The 22,006-nt window shown below is 41.1% G+C and overlaps 1 protein-coding gene across 3 annotated transcripts in view; it reads right to left on the reverse strand.

Annotated features, from left to right (window-relative positions):
* sufu (suppressor of fused homolog (Drosophila)) overlaps positions 1-22,006 on the reverse strand; it is a 160,021-nt gene that overhangs the window by 30,404 nt on the left and 107,611 nt on the right. For 2 of the 3 annotated variants that reach the window (XM_068002081.1, XM_068002077.1), the window contains exons 6-9: positions 21,382-21,454; positions 20,124-20,277; positions 14,051-14,171; positions 2,690-2,734 (exon numbers count right to left, since the gene is read on the reverse strand). In XM_068002081.1, coding sequence (XP_067858182.1) covers positions 2,690-2,734; positions 14,051-14,171; positions 20,124-20,277; positions 21,382-21,454 — 393 coding nt within the window. The remainder of the gene's footprint in view (positions 1-2,689; positions 2,735-14,050; positions 14,172-20,123; positions 20,278-21,381; positions 21,455-22,006) is intronic. The other variant, XM_068002080.1, reaches the window with a different exon arrangement.

A 22,006-nucleotide genomic window follows, 5' to 3' on the forward strand; every position in this document is an offset into this window, starting at 1 on the left:
TTTTTAACTTCCTCCCTAGCTCCTGAAACTCTGACTGCCTGCCTGTTCCTGCACGAGGGGTCCTGGGGTTTCCACATGGCACAGGATATACATGCGACGGGCCCCAGCTATGCTGCCATGTTGGCTAACGGTTATTTAAATTGTTTGTTTAGCTTTAAGGCACCTTACTGTTTATGTGACACTAAAATATTAACCACTAAAGAACACTAACCACTAAGAACAATAGCCACTAAAAACACTAACCAATGAACTAAATACTTACTGACTTACCCTCGGCGCTCCTCCTTGTCTTGTGATGTCACTTTTAGACTTTTTCTTGATTTTTGATTCCTCACAGGGTTCCCTTTACGCTTGCTCAGTCTTTGGTTTAAATCACTTAGCACCTCCTTCCCACACTCACCAAATTCCCAGTTGAAAGTGTTCACTCCGTTAGAGGTTCACTCCGTTAGAGGTTCACTCCGTTAGAGGTTCACTCCGTTAGAGGTTCACTCCGTTAGAGGTTCACTCCGTTAGAGGTTCACTCCGTTAGAGGTTCACTCCGTTAGAGGTTCACTCCGTTAGAGGTTCACTCTCTGTCTTTCCCAACCTCTGTGCTCAAGCTCTGTTGCAGGTTACCTGATGGTAAGGGCATGGCATTGCTTGATTTTTCTAGTGCACTAACCCTAATCAGAAGTACAAATGAGGCATTCACCTTCCTAAGCCAGGGAGGCTGCAGTACACTGCAGCGCTCCCATTGCTACCATGACTATCAGCTTACTCAGTGCAAATCAGGGATCTTCTTGGTCTGTACGACTCCACTGCAAATCACAGTGCATTTTTTCCACTGAGGGAACCTTGTGGTGGCCCACTTATGTGCTAATAAATTAAAACATAAACAAGTTAAAATTTAAAAATTGCTGCAAGAATACTAACAACCTAACTTTTATTCATACACACAGTTATAAAGGAATAATAAAAGAATGTTAAGGGTGCCACAAAGTCTGTTCTATTCATTACAAGCATAATTTTTTTTTTACCTCTGGCCCAGAGCAATCGTTGTAGCTTTCCATTACAATGAGTAAAACATCACACTTGGCAACAGCTTCTTTTGAAATGGTTTGAAAACTATTTGCATTCCAAACCTAAATGTATAGTCATCCTTCAAATATTAGCAACATCGCCAATGTATTCCTGAGACACTGGTAAATAGCCACTATTGTGCATCACTAAAAGTCAGTTCAAGTTACTAATAAAAAGATGCCACCTATCAGATGGCATTAACAAAATGGGCACAAACTATGTAGGAATAACTGCAGGCAATCTAATTTTACAAACAGAACCAGGTCCCTTGCTTTTTGTGGTATATATTAATGATTTGGACTTGAATGTGGGGGGCTTGATCAAGAAGTTTGCAGATGATACAAAAATTGGCCATGTGGCTGATAGTGAGGAGGAAAGCTGTGGACTGCAGGAAGATATCAATGGACTGGTCAGGTGGGCAGAAAAGTGGCAAATGGAATTCAATCCAGAGAAATGTGAGGTAATGCATCTGGAGGGGGGGGGGGGGTAAACAAGGTAAGGGAGTACAATAAATGGGAGGCTACTGAGAGGTGTAGAGGAACAAAGGGACCTTGGAGTGCATGTCCACAGATCCCTGAAGGTAGCAGGACTGGTAGATAAGGTGGATAAAAAGGCATACGGGATACTTTCCTTTATTAGCCGAGGCATATAATAAGAGCTGGGAGGTTATGCTAGAACTGTATAAAACACTAGTTAGGCCACAGCTTGAGTACTGCGTATAGTGCTGGTCACCACATTACAGGAAAGATGTGATTGCACTGGAGAGGGTACAGAGAAGATTTACGAGGATGTTGCCAGGGCTGGAGAATTTTAGCTGTGAGAAAAGATTGGATGGGCTGGGGTTGTTTTCTTTGGAACAAAGGAGGTTGAGAGGAGATTTAATTGAGGTATATAAAATTATGACGGGAGTGGATAGGGAGGACTTATTTCCCTTAGCAGAGGGGTCAGTGCCCAGGGGGCATAGATTTAAAGTAATTGGTAGAAGGATTAGAGGGGAGCTGAGGAGAAATTTTTTCAGCCAGAGGGTGGTGGGGGTCTGGAACTCACTGCCTGAAAGGGTGGTAGAGGCAGAAACTCTCAACTCATTTAAAAATTACTTGGATGTGCACGAAGTGCCGTAACCTGCAGGGCTACAGACCAAGTGCTGGAAAGTAGGATTAAGCTGGATAGCTCTTTTTCGGCCGGCACGGACATGATGGGCTGAATGGCCTCCTTCTGTGCCGTAACTTTCTATGATTCTATAACCACTGAAACAATGACAGTACTGAAACTACAAGCAAATTCAATGTGTGACTTGTCAATTGCAGTAGTACATGATGGGATGGAATGGCAAGTTTTTTGCTATTTCTAATTGAACTCTGCAGGCAATAATTATAATGTACAAATAATAATATACAAATACTACATAATACATTTTTAAAAATATGTTCCTTATTGGCTCAGTAATATAGAATTCTTACAAGAATGTACACGGACAAAGACAGATTTGAAAATTCTCAATTTAGTCTTCATTTTAACTAGGATTTATACAGGCACGCGAGACAGGAATTTTTCATAGAAGTACAATCTGGGCTTCACAAACCCATAGAGACTGGAAAGGGGGAAGATGAACTGTGCATTATATTCTTACCTTTCAGTCTGCTTGCTCTGGAAATGGCCCACTGATTGCACTAGTCTACGGAGAAATTATGGGTAGATTTGTACCAAAAATATCACAATAATCATAATTTAAAAACAAAACTACTCAGATTTACAAACATAATTAATCTTTGATCTAAGAAGACCTCTCTGGCTTGGTATTTTCAATTTAGCTTTGCTCTGTAGATTTGAGTACCAAAACATTACCAGGGATTAAATCATTTTCTATTTTTTTTCTTAAGATTATTTGAATTTAGATAATCAGCCTTAAATCCTGGAAGGAAGAAAAAGGATAAAAAACATGTTTCATGCAGTGCAATGTTTACTTTACAGAACTGTTAAATGCAACACTGGTAGTGTATGGTAAATTCCATGACAACATTAGGCATGTATACTGCAACAAATATCTAATAAAAATACAAAATGAAAAGCTGTACTTCAGCAACCAGGAACAATTCGTGGGAGAAGTTCTCATTTCACTTCGGGTTAATTGAGGTCACGAGTATACCAAAAAGTTTTTAAGGAAAATGAGAGCAATATATTTCTACACAGATTTCAGAGCAGTGGCACCTCCACCTCCAGCACATAGCAAATTTCTTTCTGCACAACTTTTTAAAACAAATATTTTAATATATTCTCACACTCCCTCCCCAATGAACTGCATTCACAGACAATTAATATAACCTGAACCACATTCACCGACATCCCCATCCTTTCAAAATTCTGCATAGTTTAGCGATTATTACCTTTACAGCTAAATATTAAAATGAGAAGTGATAAGGTAGGAATAAGTATAATTAAACCAAATGAAGCATAATCTTAAACTGTGACACTGACCAGCATGTGTCAAAAATTACAGAAATATGGTAAAATTTTCATGTTTGATTATAATGTATATCTCATCCATAATATTATGGTTGGTCTCCATATGGATGGCATGAGAGGTTAACTGAATCCAGTCTCTTATTCATACCATTACAGGAAGATTACTAAATAACCTAATTTACAGTATGCTACATTACATGGTATTTGTCTCACATGAGGTCAGAGTAGTGGAATACAAAAGGTTTGAGAGAGAGAGAGAGAGAGAGAGAGAGAGAGAGAGATTCATATATACATAGATACTGAACTATAGTTTCTTTGCTCTCGAGAAAATTATTAGCTTAATAAAAGCCAAGGGACACATTACATGGAAGAGTTTGGGGGAAAAGAAAATAGAAAATCAAGACCATATTTTTCTACATTCTTGGTGGATACTTCCAACGTGGGTAATACATTTTATTAAAAAGGCACAAAAGCAGCATAAGCAGGGGCAAGATACACTTTCCAATCATGGAGATATATAGTGCAGTGAATTTAGAACATGGAAACAGACCGTTCAACCCAACCAATCCATGTTGGTGTTTATCCTCCATGAGTAGTAGGCCTAATCCCATGTGTCTGTTCTGTTCCCATATTCCTTTATTCCCCTTTCCTTCAACCATCTATCTAGCCTATTCTTAAATGTTGACACGGCCTCTGCATCAAACACGAATTCTGCAAAGCCTCACAACCTTCTGCAGAAAAAAAGTTTCTCCTGCTCTCTTGTCCTAAATCTAAGCAAGACAGACCTAATCAAGACCTTCCCTTGAATGATTTGTCCCAACAACTTGCATTTATATAGTGTCGGAAAATGTCCCAAGGCACTTCAGAGGAACGTTATCATTCAAAAATTCACACCAAGCCAAAGGAGGAGATATTAGGAGCAGTTATTAGGAGCAGTGACTAAAAGTTTGGTCAGATGTAGGTTTTAAGGAGGATCTTGAAGGAGGTGAGGTGGAGAGACAGAGAGGCTAAAGGAGGAAATTCAGGAGCTTAGGACCTAGACGGCTAGAGGCACGGCCGATAACGGTGTGGCAAAGGGAGCGGGGGATGCATGCGATGCCACAGTTGGAGGAATGCATAGATCTTGGATGGTTGCAGGGCTGGATGAGGTGACTGAGATAGATCGAGTCAAAGCCATGGAGGGATTTAAACATGAGGATGATAATTTTAAATTCAAGGCTTTGGTGGACAGGGAGCCAATGTAGGTCAGCAAGCATAAGGGTGATCAGTAAGCGGGACTTGGTGCAGATAAGGAGACGGGCAGCATAGTTCTGAATGAGCTCAAGTTTATGGAGGGTGGAAGATGGGATACCGACCAAGAAAGCATTGGAATAGATAAGCCCGGAACTAACAAAAGCATGGATGCAGGTTTCAGCAGCAGATGGGCTGAGGCGGGGTGGAGACGAGCAATATTGCAGAGGTGGGAGTAGGCAGATTTTGTGACGAGAAGATATGGTGTTGGAATTTCAGCTCAGGTCAAATAGGACACCGAGGATGTGATCAGCCTGGTTCAACTGAAGAGTGGCCAGGGAGAGGGATAGAATCGGTGGAATGGCAACAGAGTTTTTTTTCCTCTATTCATTCTTGAGACGTGCCCACTTCAGAGGGCAGTTAAGATTCAATCATGTTGATGCGGGACTGGAGGCACATATGTGCCAGACCAGGTAAAGGACATTAGTGAACCAGTATGGTTTTAAGTCAATCCAACAGCTTTTTATTTCCGTATTTTTTTAAACTGAATTTAAATTCTGAAACTGCCATGGTGCGATTTGAAATCACAATCTGGATTATTAGTCCAGGTCTCTGTCCAGTAACATAACCACTATACCAACGTACCCCTACGGGGCTGAAGACAATGGCTTTGCTCTTCTCAATGTTTAATTGGAGGAATTTGCAGCTCATTCAAGACTGGATATCAGATAAGCAGGCCAACAACAGAGTGGAAAAGTTGAGAGAGGTGACGGTGAGGTAGATCTGGGTGTCGTCAGCCTGACGTCATGTCTTCGGATGATGTCACCAAGGGACAATATGTATATGAGAATTAGGAGGGGGCCAAGAATAGATCTTTGGAGGACTCCAGAGGCAACAGTGTGGGGGCAGGAAGAGAAGCCAATGCAGGAGATTCTCTGGCTACGACAGGATAGGTAAAAGTGGAACCAGGCAAGGGCAGTCCCGATCAGCTGGACAACGGAGTAGAGGCATTAAAGGAGGATGACGCAGTCAACTGAGTCAAAGGCAGCAGAGAAGGATAAGGAGGGATAGTGCACCATTGGCACAGTCAGAGAATGTCAGTTGTGACTTTGATTAGGGCTATTCCAGTGCTGTGACAGAGGTGGAAACCTGATTGGAGAGGCTCCAAAACGGAGTTGTGGCAAAAATGGCCACGAATTTGGAAGGAGACAACACATTCAAGGGCTTTGAAGAGGAAAGGAAGGTTGAAGATGGGGCGTTAGTTTCCATGGTTAAATGGCTCAAAAGGTGTTTTTTTTCCAGGAGAGGGGTATTGACGACAGATTTGAAAAGAGGGTGACTGTATCTGAGGAGAGGAAACTGTACAATGTCAGCTAGCACAGGGGGCAGGAAGGGAAGTTGGGTGGTCAGCAGTTCAGTGGGAGTAGGGTTGAGCGATCAGAAGGTGGATCTCATGGACAAATTTAGATCAGAGAAGGCATATGGAGAGATAGGAGAGAAACTTGAGAAAGATAGGAACATAGGAACAAGAGTAGGCCTTCAGCCCCTTAAGCCTGCTCAGTCATTCAATTAGTTCATGGATGATCTGCACCTCAACTCCATTTACTTGCTTTGTTCCATATCCTTTGATACCCTTATCTAACAATAATCTACCTACCTCAGTCTTGAAAGTTCTAATTACCCCAGCATCCATAGCCTTTTGGGGTGAGCTATATATGTTCAAGTTTGCGCCCTTTGGGCTTAAGGGAGCGAAGGTGGGGACCGTACCGGGGTGGGGGAGGAGAAAGAGAGTGGGAGTGGAGCAACCCAGGTATGATAGAATAAGGGTTTTTAGAAAGGTTGAAGTGAGGAAGTGATTGAGCAGATTGATAGCTGCAGAAGTACCGTAGCGAATGGAGGCCAAAGGCTAAACAATGGGAGTTTGAAAGTGCCATTGTAAGTGACCTGGGCGAAAGATTTTCCAGGGACGGATGCAAAAGGAAATGGGATTGGAAGGGGGATGTGAGTGGTGAAGAACACAAGGAAGTGAACAGAGATGGCATTGTCTGTGATTGAGACAATGGGAATAGAGCGCCCACGTGAGATGGCAAGGTTGTTAGGATGGCCGTGAATATGAGGAGGAGACTTTATATGGCAGAAGAGGTTAGGGGAGGACAGGAGGCAGTGAACTCCGAGGAGAGAGGGCAACTTGTCTCCCTCCCAAATCAATCAGACTGATAGTGTGAAAGTGCCATATTTCTTACTATCTTTCTGCTTACTTCTCCCATTAAGCTACAAAATTGCATATAGTCATACAGCAAAACTGCATTCCATGGCACATTTTGATATCAAAGATAGTTTGAACTTTGTTAGTTAGTTCATTGGACCATTAAACTGATTGTTATAACCCACTTGTTTTTTGTGGCAGATATCCTTAGTTGGTGTAACAAGTGTGAGTGCCCCATGCTACATAACTGCACTTGAGTAAGAGTTCAGATAATGGTGGCATTCCACCACAAATGTTTGAGATTCAGGAGCAAACCTAATGATTTAGCCAGGAATTTAAAGAAGTGAATTTTAAGAGCCAAATTAGAACACTTGGAACCCTTTTAACATGGAGTATAATCAATGGTGATTAAGACAAACACTTTTGATCAAAACACATCGTTTGAAATTCACTGGCAACCAAATTGCAATAAAGAGCAAAATGCTCAGCAATAATTAATGCAAACTTAAAAGGAAGAAGAAAATGTAGAAGGAATTACTTCTCTTTCTCTTCCAGTTGTTATTTTATTTGAAGTCTATTTGCAATTTAACACAATTTCTCCCAGCTCCACAGAGACCTGCCATTTCTAATCTCTGAATCATGACAGAATCACTCAGCCAAGATGAGAGATCGGCCCGGTCAGCAAGTAGCTACATTCAAGACCAGAAAGATCAAAAATCAGGGAGCATCCAAGCTTGAAGACATCAACAAAGCAACTCGTCTGAAGATCCAATATGGTGGATCTACATGTAACTGGGGAAATGTAACTAAACAGCAAATATCTCCTAAAAGGAAGATATTTTAGCAAAATGAGGAGTTCAATAATGCAAGTATTCATTCCCCAAACACTTAATTTCTCTTTTGAGAGAAGCCATGTAAGCATGATTTTAAAACAAAAATCTCATATAAAATTTAACTTTGCAAGCATTATGTGAACAAGAATAAACATTTAAGAGGAAAGGAGAATAAATTTGATCAGCCCATTGAAAAACCTGATCTCTTAATCTTAAAAGAGCTCCAACTTTGCTGGCAAAACTTAGTTACAAAATGTGTTTTGAGAGCTAACTTTGAACTACTTTCAGCCAAATTACAGCTAGCTAGCACAGATAATATTATTTTCAGAGCCTTAAAATATACTCAAGTAGATGCAAATTAGAAATTGCTTTATGCCATTCAAAATTCAGATTATCCAACTCTTGCAAAATAATTTCTTTTTAATTAAGCTCACACCCAAGGCCACACTCATTCATCATTAAGTCCATATTATTCCCATACTTACCAGTTTCCCAGGACAGCTTCCCCATTCAACATTAAAAAATTTGGAGCACATGTCCGTTGACAGCTCAATAGTTCCATATGCCTAAATGAGTGGATAAGGACATGAAGCACCATAGCAAGCTTGCACATTGGGATATGGGATTGGATTCTGTCCAAATTAATGGGATAAATGTAACCCATTCTTGGACAATTGAAAGGGTGCTATATAAAATGAGTTTAAGGCCTTCTCAAATAAGTTCCTGGAGGCCACTTGTCCATAACACAGAATTACCCATAATTTGATATAGCTAGTCAACTTTAAAGGATGTCTGATGTGTGAATTGGGTACAGAATGGAGTAGTTTCTCATCACCAGAAAGATTGAATAGCTGCAACTCCCAGTAGCATTCTCTGACCTTCACTTCAAGATTGGAAAAAAGTAGCAATTTTGAATATGGAGGCTCACAAGCAGCTAGGAGAAGAACAGCAGCCCACATGGGATTAAAGAAAGGAACTCAAGTATATTGAGGGCCACAGGTGATGGAAAGGCAGACCACAAGTTGCTTGTAGGGCATAGAAGCACTCATTCTAAAGGGCTACCTTGGTAAGTGTGCAAGGTAAGCATCTACAAAAGGCATTTACAATTAAAAGTGGCATGTTACATATTGTTGCAGTGCAGCCATCTTTTGTTAATTCTTAAAATCCCATTTAAACCCTTTAAAAAAAATCTTTTAGAAAAGTTTCCCACGCACAAAATATAAGAGGACAGATAAGTAACCATAATCTATTCCCAGTCCTTGGTTGATATCTAGAAGGTATACAAGAGTAGCAAGGACTGATCTATCCCTTCAAAAAGGATCTTCAGTAAGCATCTTCTCCAGACAGCCCTATGCCCCAAAGAGGATAAGATCAATGTAGGGAAAGAATAGCTAGAACATCCTACCACAATTTAATAACAACTTCCATTTATATAGGGTACTTAATTTAAAAGATGTCCCAAAGCGCTTCATAGATAGGCATATGAAAAATGGATTCAAAGCCAGAAAAAGAGAGATGAGGAGGGCTGTTTGAAAGCTTGGTCTATAGAAGTGGTTTTGCAAAAGGAAAGAACAGGTGGAGAGGTTTGGGGAGGAAATTTCAGAGAGTATTACCCAGGCAATTGAAAGTTCAACTGCCAATGGTGGGGGTAAAGGCAGGGTGAGGGAGTGCACAAGAGTTCAGAGTCATGGAGAGGGATATAGGACTGCAGGAGGTTGCAGATATATATGATAGAGCAAGGCTATAGAGGGATTTAAAGATAAGGATTGAAATTTAAGACAGTGGGGGCAGAAAGCCAATGCAGGTTAGTGAGTAGGACAGAATACTTGCAGAAGAGTTGTGGACAAGTTAAGAGTTTACAGAGGATAGAGAGCAGGAGGCCAGCAAAGAGAGTGATAGATTAGTCACCTCTGGAGGTAACAAAGGCAGATATAAAGGTTTCAGCGATAGGGGCAGAGGCGGGCAATGCTGCAGAAGTAGAAGTAAATAGTTTTTATGATAGAGGGGATCTGACCTCTGAAGTTCAGCAAAGGGTATAAAAGGATTTTGAGGTTACTAACCATCTGGCTCAGCCCTAGACAGCAGCCAAGGAGGGATGGAATCAGTGGCAAAGGAGCAGAGTTTGTGCAGTAAGATAGTACGGACAGATGATGATCACTTCAGTCTTCCCAAAGTTGAGCTGGAAGAAGTTGTGGCTCATCCAAGACTGGATGTTGGACAAGTAGTTTGACAGTGTAGAGGTAGGAGAGGAATCGTGGGGTGGTGGAGAGGTACAGCTGATGTCATTGGCATACATATGGACACTAACCCTGTATCTGTGGATTATGTTGCTGAGTGCAGCATATAGATGAGGAAGAGGAGCAGGCTAAGGATAGTTCCTTGAGGGACTCCTGAGGTAATTGCAGGGGTGGAAAGAGGAGCAAAAGTAGAGCTGCTCTGGCTACATTCAGATAAGTAGGAATGAAACAATGCAAGGGTAGAAGCTTTTACCTTTCAGTGATGGTACTGAGATAGTTTTCAGTGCAGTACTAAGGGGGTGCTGCATTGTCAGAGATGCCAATATCTCATTGCTGTTTGTGGGAACTTGCTGTGCGCAAATTGGCTGCTGTGTTTCCTGCATTACAACAGTGGCTACACTTCAAAATTACATCATTGACCGTCAAGCGCTTTGGGGCGTTCTGAAGTCGTGAAAGGCACTATATAAATGCAAGTCTTTCTTTCTTTCTATGTGCCTTGAAACACAATGCAGATAGTGCACCATATTTAATCCAAATTATTTTTATACAATGAAAGTGGTCCTGTAACTCGTGTAGCATGCTATGTTGTACGGCCACACAAAAAAGACTTCAATAATGGTGTCCAAAATGTATTGGCACTAGGTCACGTAATGCTCCCCACTTCTCCAAGCTTCACTACAAGATATCCCCCCTTCAGCCTCTGGACTGAGCGATTTCTCATTCTCAGTGATTTCAATCGCCTCTGAATTCACTGTCCTCCCTAAACCTCTCCCTCTATATAAACTCTCCCCGGCCTTGCCATTTCCCGTGGCCTCTCTACCCTCATTGTCTTGATCATAAGACCATCCCCAATCACTTACTTTTATTTCGCACCACCCATTTCCTCCTATCCCCTTCTAACCTCAATTCCCTTTGTGTCCCCCCTAGAAAATACATTCTCCCACGTCACGTACAATTGTAAATTGTACTTTCAAATACCCAAATGCCTAGCTTTTGGCTCTCCTTTCGCCACAATACTTATGCAGCCGATCTACTGACCCACTCCTTCATCTCCACCTTTGATGCCCTTGTCTCCTGTGAAACCCTTGCTCTCTCCCAGCTTGGTCCTTTCCTCTGTTGGGCTCGAGGGAACGAAGATGGGGGCATACCGGGGTGGGGGGCTGACGTTGGAGGAGATGGTGTAGCTTAAGGTGTCAGCCTTGGCTCAGTGGTAGCAGTCTCGACTGAGTCAGAAAGGTCATAGGTTCAAGCCCCACTCCAGAGATTTGAGCACTTAATCTAGGCTGGCACTTTAGTGCAGTAGTGAGGGAGTGTTGCATTGTCAGAGGCGCCGTCTTTTCCATGGGACATTAAACCGGGGCCCCATCTGCTCTTTCAGGTGGATGTAAAAGATCCATCTCCACTACTTGAAGAGCATGGGAGTTTTATCCGTGTTCTAGCCAACATATAGCCCTCAACTAACATTGCTAAAACAGATTATCTGTCCATTTGTAGCATTGCTATTTGTGGGGCTTTGCTGTGCGCAAATTGGCTACCACGTTTCCCTACATTACAATAGTGATTACAAAAGTACGTCATTGGCTGTAAAGTTATTTGGATGTCTTGAGGTCGTGAAAGGTGCTATACAAATGCAAGTTGTTCCTTTTTTTCGTTGACTGTGACAAAGTCTGCAGAAAGATCGAGGAGGGCCATTGTACCACGGTCACAGTCAGAGGATGTAATTTGTAACTTTGATTAGGGCCAGCTTCTATATGTATGCTGACAAGACCCTGCTCTACCTCTCCACCACCTCTCAAATGCTTCACTGCCTCCGTGCTATCAGACTGTGTATTCAACATCCAGCTTTGGATGAGCTGCAATTTCCTTCAACTTAAACGTTGGGAAGAACGTAATTATCATCTTCAGCCATAAACTCTCCGCCCTTGCCAGTATTTCCATCCTCTGCCCCAGCCAATGTCCCAGGCTGAACCAGACTGTTGCATCCTTGGTAACCTATTCGCCCATGGCTGAGATTCCTACCACATAGCCTCTCCATCACAAAATCCGCCTACTTAAACCTGCATAACACCGGACTCTGCACCTACCTCAACCCATCTGCAGCTAAAACCCTTATCCATGCCGTTGTCACCTCCAGACTCGACTATTCCAATATTCTCCTGGCCAGCCTCCCATCCTCCACCCTCTTTAGACCAGCTCATCCAAAACTCTGCTGTCCATATCCTATCCCACACCTCTCAGGTAGATGTAAAAGATCCTATGGCACTATTTAAAGAGATTTCTTCCGCTGTCTGAGCCAACATTTATTCCACAACCATCATTAGAACAGATTATGTGGTCATTATTTCACTGCTGTTTATGGGACCTTGCTGTGCGCAATTTAGCTGCTCCATTTCCATACATTACAACAGTGACTACACTTTAAAAAGTAATTCTTGTCTTTGGAGTGCTTTGGGACGTCTAGAGGTTGTGAAAGGTGACATATAAAGTACAAATTCAAGACTAGTGAAAACATCTCTTAGTGTCCTAATTAAATTTGCTATCTAACTGAATAGACTACACCCATGCAACAGTAAAAGTTTCTGTTCACACCCACTCAGTTTCACCCACAAATAATAGTGCAATAAGGCCCAACGAGAAACTAATCTAATAATGTGCTTAAACCTGCCTGACCATGGATTGAATCCCTCAGTCCTTTAAATGCCAACACTGAAATAAAACTGAACAGTCTTTGGACCGGACTCCTTTTGAAAGTACGAATTTGGATTTAGACCAAACAACCTGAAGCTGACAATGTAATGAAAACTGGCTGGTAGGATGTGCATCAAAGATTGATTTGCTTGCTGATTTTTCCTCCCTTCTCCCCAGAACAGCATTTGCCCAAGTCACTTTAATATGCGAGAAGTGCACAGCAGGCCTGACCAGCATCTGAAACACAAGTTCTGATGAAATGTCACAGCACAATTGTTAACATATCTTTCTCGTTCAGATATTGTTGGCCTGCTGTGTTTTTTGAACATCTTTTGTTTTATTTTAACACACTTTTTTTAAAATCAACAGCTTGCTGTGAAGAGAACAGAAAACATGAGCCCACATTTTAATGTCCCACAGCATCATGCATCAGTATAACATGTCCGGCAGGTGAGTTAACAATGCACTGACTTCTCCATTTTAAATTATCAATAATGTTCTGTCAAATGGGTGATGCAGTAACTTTGTTCTGGAAATAATTTCACCATAAAATGGTTCCTCTGTGTGAGCCACGCAATTCTGTTATTTGAACACTTTTTGAAACTTTTTCATTTTTACCTTGTTCTGCTGTTTAATCGTTTTTGAGTATAGCTGGAGAGAAGCAGCCCGGGAGCAGATGTTCCATTTTGAATCCCCTATCTGATAACATCACAACTGGAAATGGAAGCCTGTGGAAAATTGTCTCTACTTCATAAGGTTGTAGAAGAAGGGATTCTTGTAACATCTGCTTCCCGGCTACCTCTGATCAGCAAATAGTAAAGACAGGCACACAGATAGCCTTTTATAACATTGAGCATTATGTGTAAATTCATATGAGTATACTCCCCTTTTAAGGGGCACGAAGGTGAATCAGGTTATTGTGAATTTCCCATACAGGTGTTAAATAATTTTTTTTTTACATAAAAGGAAATCAAAACTTTTTTTAAGAAATAGAATTTGGATTTCATTCCCCACCTAGTGTTTCTCTTGCTTACAGGGCAATTTGCTCATTCAAGTCGACCATTAAACCAGCTTTAGTTACATTATCTCCTAAGATTTGTCTTTATTTAAGCTTTTGCTAATTTTGTAAACAGTACATATCGCACTTAGAATAAAATATATTTCTACTTTTAAGTACCAAAGCTTTGAAAAAAAACTAAGCAGAATTAGGATTGAGGAATGTCAAATGGGAGGTTTCAACAATTTTAACAATGCAGTACATTGCTTCCCTTCCCACCCAAAAAATCTGTAGACTGCTTGAAAGACAAATTCATGCAAGTTGTAAAAGAACTTACGGTACTCGGTCATGGTTCATTCCATTCTGTTGTTGTGGTTTCTGGGAGTTGATTGGTGGCAAGATTGGCTTGGTGTTCATTTCAAGGCCCCTGCGCAAGACCTCTCTGATCTGCTCTGTATCTGAAATTAGAAAAAGATCTGCCTTCATATGGTCATCAGAGGTTGAATCGGCGAAGAGAGAGATTACTAGTTTCTACTCATTGACTGCACAAGATTGTCACATGTTGTGTATGGAAAGGATTAGATAAAACATAATCTACTATGGTTATGCTGCACCTTATTTCTTTGATAAAAAAAGTTGAAGGAATTTACATTAGCAATTTTAGCATATGGGAGAAGTAATCAGGCTTCAATTTGCAACATTACACTGCCATTTTATCAAGAGGAGGGAAGAGAATGGTAACGATTAGCAGGTCCAGCTTGTTGATGCATGTACTAGGCCGATATCAAGTCGCTGCTAGAACCAAAGCATGGGCCTCCACTGTAGTGAATTGAGCTGCTTAGGGACACATGACTCCTCTTCATAAACTGTTGCGCTCTGCATCTTCTAAAATGCTAAAGATAGAGACATTATTGCAGTATCCCCGGTTGTCAATTTCGATGGCTTTAGCCCAGTCCTTCCTTAGTAGATAGGCCATTTAAGCTTACACTTCATCGCCTTTAGCGAAGCAGAAACCCAGTTGTTTTACTTGCTGTTCTATTTGGGAGGTGACGCTGCAGAGCTCAGTACGTATAGCCTGGATGGCTATCGCAAAATTTTCACAGTTTTCTGACTTATGTCTTTAGATCTGAGTGGTACTTTGTGGGTGCCGCATTCTGATATGAGACAGATTTCTGTTAGGCAGCCACGCTGTTCTGTCACTGTCTTGAGATTTGTCATCTTTAAGTGATATCAGGGCCTACTTGTCTATGGACAATGTTGGGCTTTGTGCTGTTGTGGCTGCTTGCACAGGTATTGGGAAGTTGAGGGTGTTGGCGCCACAGAATGAGTCTGTCGTCCAGTGTGCGATGCACTGAAGTGCTCTATGGGAGATGGGGGGACGGCGATACCTCTAGACAGGCTGCGGTTGTGAGTCTTGTATTAATGCTTTGTCCTTGCTGGTTTGGGGGGGGGGGGGGTGAAGGGGGAAAAGAGGGGAAGCATTGTGTTTTTTTTCTGGTCGCAGGAGTACCACTTCAGCTGCTGGAGTAGAAAAGCAGTACAGCTCAATTTCCAAGGAGTCTTTGGAGTTGCAGACTAGATCTTCATTGCTGAGCACATTCCAGCAGTCGCATTCATCTCTTTAAAAACAAGGCACAGGAAGCAGCTAAAGTAAGCAGGTCAGGCTGGCAGAGTTAGTGTTGCAATCAGTACTCCTATCAACACCATTGAAAGTTCTGCCAGTATATCAAGCAGCAAATTTAAGTGTTTACACGCTGGAAGATCCTGTGGCTCACATGAAGGGGGCTAGTGCAATGCCATTGGAGATTTCGTACTTACTCATTTTCCTTGTGCAGGGCTGCTGATGGAGACTGCAGCAGGGATGTCTGTGCTGGTGGGTTTGAGGAGTGGGCCACGAGACAGGGAAACAATGAAGCCTCCTAGGTCCCAGAAGTCAACTTTCTAGGATCTATGGGGGTGATTTCCATCAAGAGATGCTTTCAGGATCACGTGCTAGTGAGTATAGGAACAGGAGAATAGACCGGATGACTGCGTGGCTGCAAGGATGGTGTAGGAGGGAGGGATTTAGATTCCTGGGACATTGGGACCGGTTCTGGGGAAGGTGGGACCTGTACAAGCGGGACGGGTTACAACCGAGCAGGACCGGGACCAATGTCCTCGCGGGGGTGTTTGCTAGTGCTGTTGAGGAACGTTTAATCTAGAGCGGCGGGGGGATGGGAACCTAAGCGGGGAGTCAGAAGGGAGTAAAGTTGAGAGCAGCAAGAGAGGGGAAGACCCAGGGGAAATTTACAATACAAATAATACAAACAGTTGTTCAAAAACAAGTGAAAGGGAAAAGCGTAAAGCTGCAGAAAGAAAGTGTACTTTAGGCACTACAGATAAAGTAAAAACTAGAAGGCGTAAGGCGATTAACCCAGCATCAAAGCTGAAGGTCAGGCTAATGTGTGTGGCCCAACTAAGAGTTCTATATAAAAATGCACGGAGTATAAGGAATAAATAAAATGAACTACAGGTTCAAATTCAAATTGGAGGGTATGACATGATAGCTATTACTGAGACATGGCTGCAGGATGGTCAGGATTGGGAACTAAATATACCAGGTTATAAGGTCTACAGGAGAGATAGGGAAAATGAAAGAGGGGGAGGAGTAGCCTTAATGATTAGAGATGAAATCACTTCAATAATAAAGGGGGATATAAAACAGACACCTTATGGGTTGAATTGAGAAATAGGAAAGGATCTAAGACTATAGTGGGAGTTGTGTATAGGACCCCTGGCAGCAGCTCTGAAGTGCTAGATTGTATAAATGCAGAGATTAGACAAGCGTGTAAGAAAGACATAGTGGTCTTAATGGGGGACTTTAACCTTCACATAGATTGGGAAAAGCAGACTAGCAACTGTCAGAAATGTAGCGAATTTCTTGAGTGTGTCCGGGATAGTTTTCTACAGCAGTATGTCCTAGAGGCAACAAGGGGGCAAGCCATACTAGATTTAGTAATGAGTAATGAACCAGATTTAGTTAACGGCTTAACTGTGCGTGAACATCTATCCAATAGTGATCATAACATGATCGAGTTCAATGTAGTGTTTGAAAGGGAAAAAAGTGAATCAGCTGCTAAGATTCTAGACTTGGGCAAGGCCGACTTCAATGGGATGAGACAGAGACTGTCCACAGTAAACTGGGCAAATCTGTTAATGGGTAAAACGACTGATGATCAGTGGGAAATGTTTAAAGAAACATTTAACGTGATACAGAATCGGTTTATACCCCTGAGGGGCAAGAACTCTACTTGCCAAAAAAAACAGCCATGGATAACTAAAGAGGTAAGGGACAGTATAAGACATAAGGAAAGGGCATACCAAAAGGCAAAAAATGGCACAGATCCTGGCGAATGGGAAAGATACAAAGATCAACAAAGGGTCACAAAACAGATAGTAAGAGCGACAAAAAGAGAGTATGAAAAGAAACTCGCAAGGGATAGCAAAACCAATACAAAGAACTTTTATAGTTATATTAGAAAAAAAGAGGGTGGTCAGGAGCAGTGTTGGCCCCTTAAAAACTGAAAGTGGGGTTATTGTCATTGACAATGGGGAAATGGCGGACATGTTGAACAATTACTTTGCGTCAGTATTTACAGTCGAAAAAGAGGATAGCATGCCGGAAATCCCAAGAAAACTTATATTGAATCGGGGACAGGGACTCGATAAAATTAACATTTTATTAAATGTTAATAAACATTAAAGCAACAGTAATGAAGAAAATAATAGCACTAAAGAGTGACAAATCCCCAGGACCAGATGGTTTCCATCCCAGGGTTTTAAAGTAAGTAAGTGAGCACATTGCAGATGCCCTAACTATAATCTTTCAAAGTTCTCTAGATTCAGGAACTGTCCCTCTAGATTTGAAAATTGCATATGTCACACCGCTTTTTAAGAAAGGAGAGAGAGGGAAACCGGGGAATTATAGACCAGTTAGCCTAACATCTGCTGTGGGGAAAATGGTGGAGTCTATAATTAAGGATAGGGTGACTGAACACCTCGAGAATTTTCAGTTAATCAGAGCGAGCCAGCATGGATTTGTGAAAGGTAGGTCGTGCCTGACAAACCTGATTGAATTTTTTGAAGAGGTGACTAAAGTAGTGGACAGGGGAATGTCAGTGGATGTTATTTATATGGACTTCCAGAAGGCATTTGATAAGGTCCCACATAAGAGACAGTTAGCTAAGATAGAAGCCCATGGAATCGAGGGAAAAGTACGGACTTGGTTGGGAAGTTGGCTGAGCGAAAGGCGACAGAGAGTAGGGATAATGGGTAGGTACTCACATTGGCAGGACGTGACTAGTGGAGTCCCGCAGGGATCTGTCTTGGGGTCTCAATTATTCACAATATTTATTAACGACTTAGATGAAGGCATAGAAAGTCTCATATCTAAGTTTGCTGATGACACAAAGATTGGTGGCATTGTAAGCAGTGTAGATGAAAACATAAAATTACAAAGCGATATTGATAGATTAGGTGAATGGGCAAAACTGTGGCAAATGGAATTCAATGTAGACAAATGTGAGGTCATCCACTTTGGATCAAGGATAGAACAGGGTACTTTTCAAATGGTAAAAAGTTAAAAACAGTGGATGTCCAAAGGGACTTAGGGGGTCAGGTACATACATCATTGAAGAGTCATGAACAGGTGCAGAAAATAATCAAGAAGGCAAATGGAATGCTGGCCTTTATATCTAGAGGACTAGATTACAAGGGGGCAGAAGTTATGCTGCAGCTATACAAAACCCTGCTTAGACCGCACCTGGAGTACTGTGAGCAGTTCTGGGCACCGCACCTTCGGAAGGACATATTGGCCTTGGAGGGAGTGCAGCGTAGGTTTACTAGAATGATACCCGGACTTCAAGGGTTAAGTTACAAGGAGAGATTACACAAATTGGGGTTGTATTCTCTGGAGTTTCGAAGGTTAAGGGGTGATCTGATCGAAGTTTATAAGATATTAAGGGGAACGGATAGGGTGGATAGAGAGAAACTATTTCCGCTGGTTGGGGATTTTAGGAGTAGGGGGCACAGTCTAAAAATTAGAGCCAGACCTTTCAGGAGCGAGATTAGAAAACATTTCTACACACAAAGGGTTGTAGAAGTTTGGAACTCTCTTCCGCAAACGGCAATTGATACTAGCTCAATTGCTAAATTTAAATGTGAGATAGATAGCTTTTTGGCAACCAAAGGTATTAAGGGATATGGGCCAAAGGCAGGTATATAGAGTTAGATCACAGATCAGCCATGATCTTATCAAATGGCGGAGCAGGCACGAGGGGCTGAATGGCCTACTCCTGTTCCTATGTTCCTAGGATCCAAAGCTACTACCTTAATGCACATACCTGGATTGGATCATGGTACCACCATCAGTAACAGATATAAATGTTGCAATTTTTTTTTTCAAGTGAGTACCTTGAACATAAAGTACTGCCCCAAGTCTCTTCTTTCTCTTTCTGGCTGAGCAGAATACAAAAAGGTTGTGTTTTGCACACCTTTTTAAAACTATATATGCACGGATTCAGTTTAAAAAACACAAACACTCAATTTACATATGTTTTTCCTTTCTGGGTAATCAAGAAGTCTCAGCTGTATGCCAACCAAATGGCATCTTTATTTACAAGTACCTACTGACTCACTCACTGCTCCCTAGCCCCCTCAGTGGCTGTTACACAGTTTACTCTTAAATTGATTAAAATGATATAATAATTCAATTTTTTAAGCACTAAATTCCCATTGTGTTATTTATCCAGCTTAATTTTTTTAAAAGTTGAATTATCCAATTATTTAACACAAGAATCAACTTCAAATTATCCGAAGTAGATTAATTAAATCTGTTGTATCTGAAATTGCTCAGCCAATCTGCTTTTGAGTCAATCTAGCAATTAGTCTTCCTGCAATAAGTACACAGCTTTTTAAAAAAAAACTGCAACGAGCCGATACATCCTGCGTGCTTAAGTTATAGTACATTTCAGAGACAAACTCAGAGGCCACGGAGAAATAGGCAACAATGTCAGGTACGGCAAATCACATCATTGCATTATATAAGGGTCTGTTAGATAGTTGTAAGATATGTACCTGTCTCATATTACAACACAGCAAGATCCTTAGATATAATAAATTGCAAAAGTTCAGAAGCAAAAATACATCTTAAAGAAAAAAAATCATGATGTTTATGAGCAAATGGAGACTGTAACATGTGGAATAAGTAGTAAAAGAGAAAGTATGAAATTAGTCCAAAGCTTCTGGAACTTTTTTTCCCCCCTTCTTCCACCCTCATCCCAAGAAAAAAAGGTGGAGAGAGAAATATGCCAATCTGGATCTTGTCCAACGTGCACCTTGCTACAGTAGGATAATGCCACCACAGGATATACCTTTATCTGACAAGCGCCGTGGCTGCATCTCAAGATAAATACTTCTACTATCATCTTCATCTTCTGGGGGACGGCTTAGATCCACCCATGCACATTTTGCACTCACACCACTCAGGTTTGATCCATCAGTCTCAATGCCTTTGTCCACTCTTTCCTACAAGGGAAAAAAAACAGCCAAATGAAATTTTACATTAATACGATCAGTAAAATACATGTTTCTGATCATTTGAATCATAACAGTCCTGACACACTGAATTTCTGTCAGATGATTCATGACATTTTAGTTATAGGAATCACGAAAGTTCTAATGTGTTTTGTATTAAGATGATTCATTTCAAAGCAATGGTTCTGAAAAGTTATTGGTTACATATTAAATTTGTTGCACATCAGTGTATTTTACTCCAAAAGTACTACTTCCTAAATAAAAAGTGAATATTTTATCCAAATTATGGTCACATTCAGAATGACTAACAACCTATTTTTTCCCCCAAAAAAGTTAATCAGATTTAATACAATACCCTTTCACTGACTTAGTGAATCATTTGGGCCTATTAATGAAATCATAAAAATAAATCTCAACATTGCTGGGATCCAACAACAGCATCAAAAAATGAACACAACTGGTTCCTGTGATTCCCCACAATTTTTCCAATCTGAACTGTGCCAGTATAGGGAGGCACAGATTCAGTTTTAAATGAATGAGTGGGCAGTGGAAAGCTTGCTGTCTGTTTTCTTAGTTGCTGTTAATTGTATCCATATGATTTATATCAATTAGCGTTAATTGTATTCAGGTGGTGCATATCAAATGGAGACGCTCGTATCCATTTATACAAGAGCTTATCTCGGCTGTGGAGTAGGTGATGTTGAGCTCTGAACAAAGGCCTGGAAGCAACTAAAGACCAGGCTCTCGTATTCTATCCTTCACCACCTGGCTATCCAATTTATTACAGCTGTAGGTACACAATGAGTGGAAACAAAGATACTGCCAATAAAGCATATTTACCACTTAAAGAAAGGAATATTACTATTTCTATTGTAAACAGTTCATGTCACAAGTAAAATTTCTGAACAAATTGTGGTTACACACCTGGATCGAGCACTGCATCCACAAGTTTAAAAAAAGCAAAATTCCACTTGAAATGGGGATACTGTATACTACGGTAGTTCTGAGTTAAACAGCTTACACACAAACACGAGTTTTTTGGGCAGGGGTAGCAGCAGAGAAAGAGGAAAAATAGAACTGGTACTAGTGAGTTACCTGTAGATGGGGATCAGATTCAAATATAGTCTCTCCTCTTCTCATGTCTGTGATTAGCCAAGAGCCACCTGCTCTGTAAGACAATACATAATACTTTAGGGCATCCATACTGAATCTCTTGGTATCTATTCCATGTTTATTGCAATATTCAAAAGCAGGCAAATTAACAAATTAATTAAAACTGAGTCAGTGAAAACAGCAAAGTGTAACACATTCACAATGTGACATTTTTTAAATCACTTGGTAAAACCTACCTTTATACTGTACAATTGCAATTTTTACTAAATTTATTGTGTCAAGTGCATGCTACAATGAATCCAGTATGCAGCCTGGCCCACATTCAGAAGGTCCACTTCTCATACTGGTACCATCATATAAACACTCAACAATTTGGCTATGAGCTAGGATAGGATAGTAGTATAAACAGAAGCAAGATTGGATAGAATCACCACAATCTATTAAATAATGTCCCGAGACAACTCCATGGGCCATCATTTTGTTGACTCATGGCATTGGTGGCCTTTGTCTAATCCTCATTGAATTTTCAAGAGTCCAAGGTCTGCAACAGTGTAAGCTGCCTAAAGCTCAGTGTGAGCCTATCAACGTCATTAACACATTGATTTAT

This window comes from Heptranchias perlo, chromosome 21, assembly GCF_035084215.1.
Source record: "Heptranchias perlo isolate sHepPer1 chromosome 21, sHepPer1.hap1, whole genome shotgun sequence".
Taxonomy (NCBI): Eukaryota; Metazoa; Chordata; class Chondrichthyes; order Hexanchiformes; family Hexanchidae; genus Heptranchias; species Heptranchias perlo.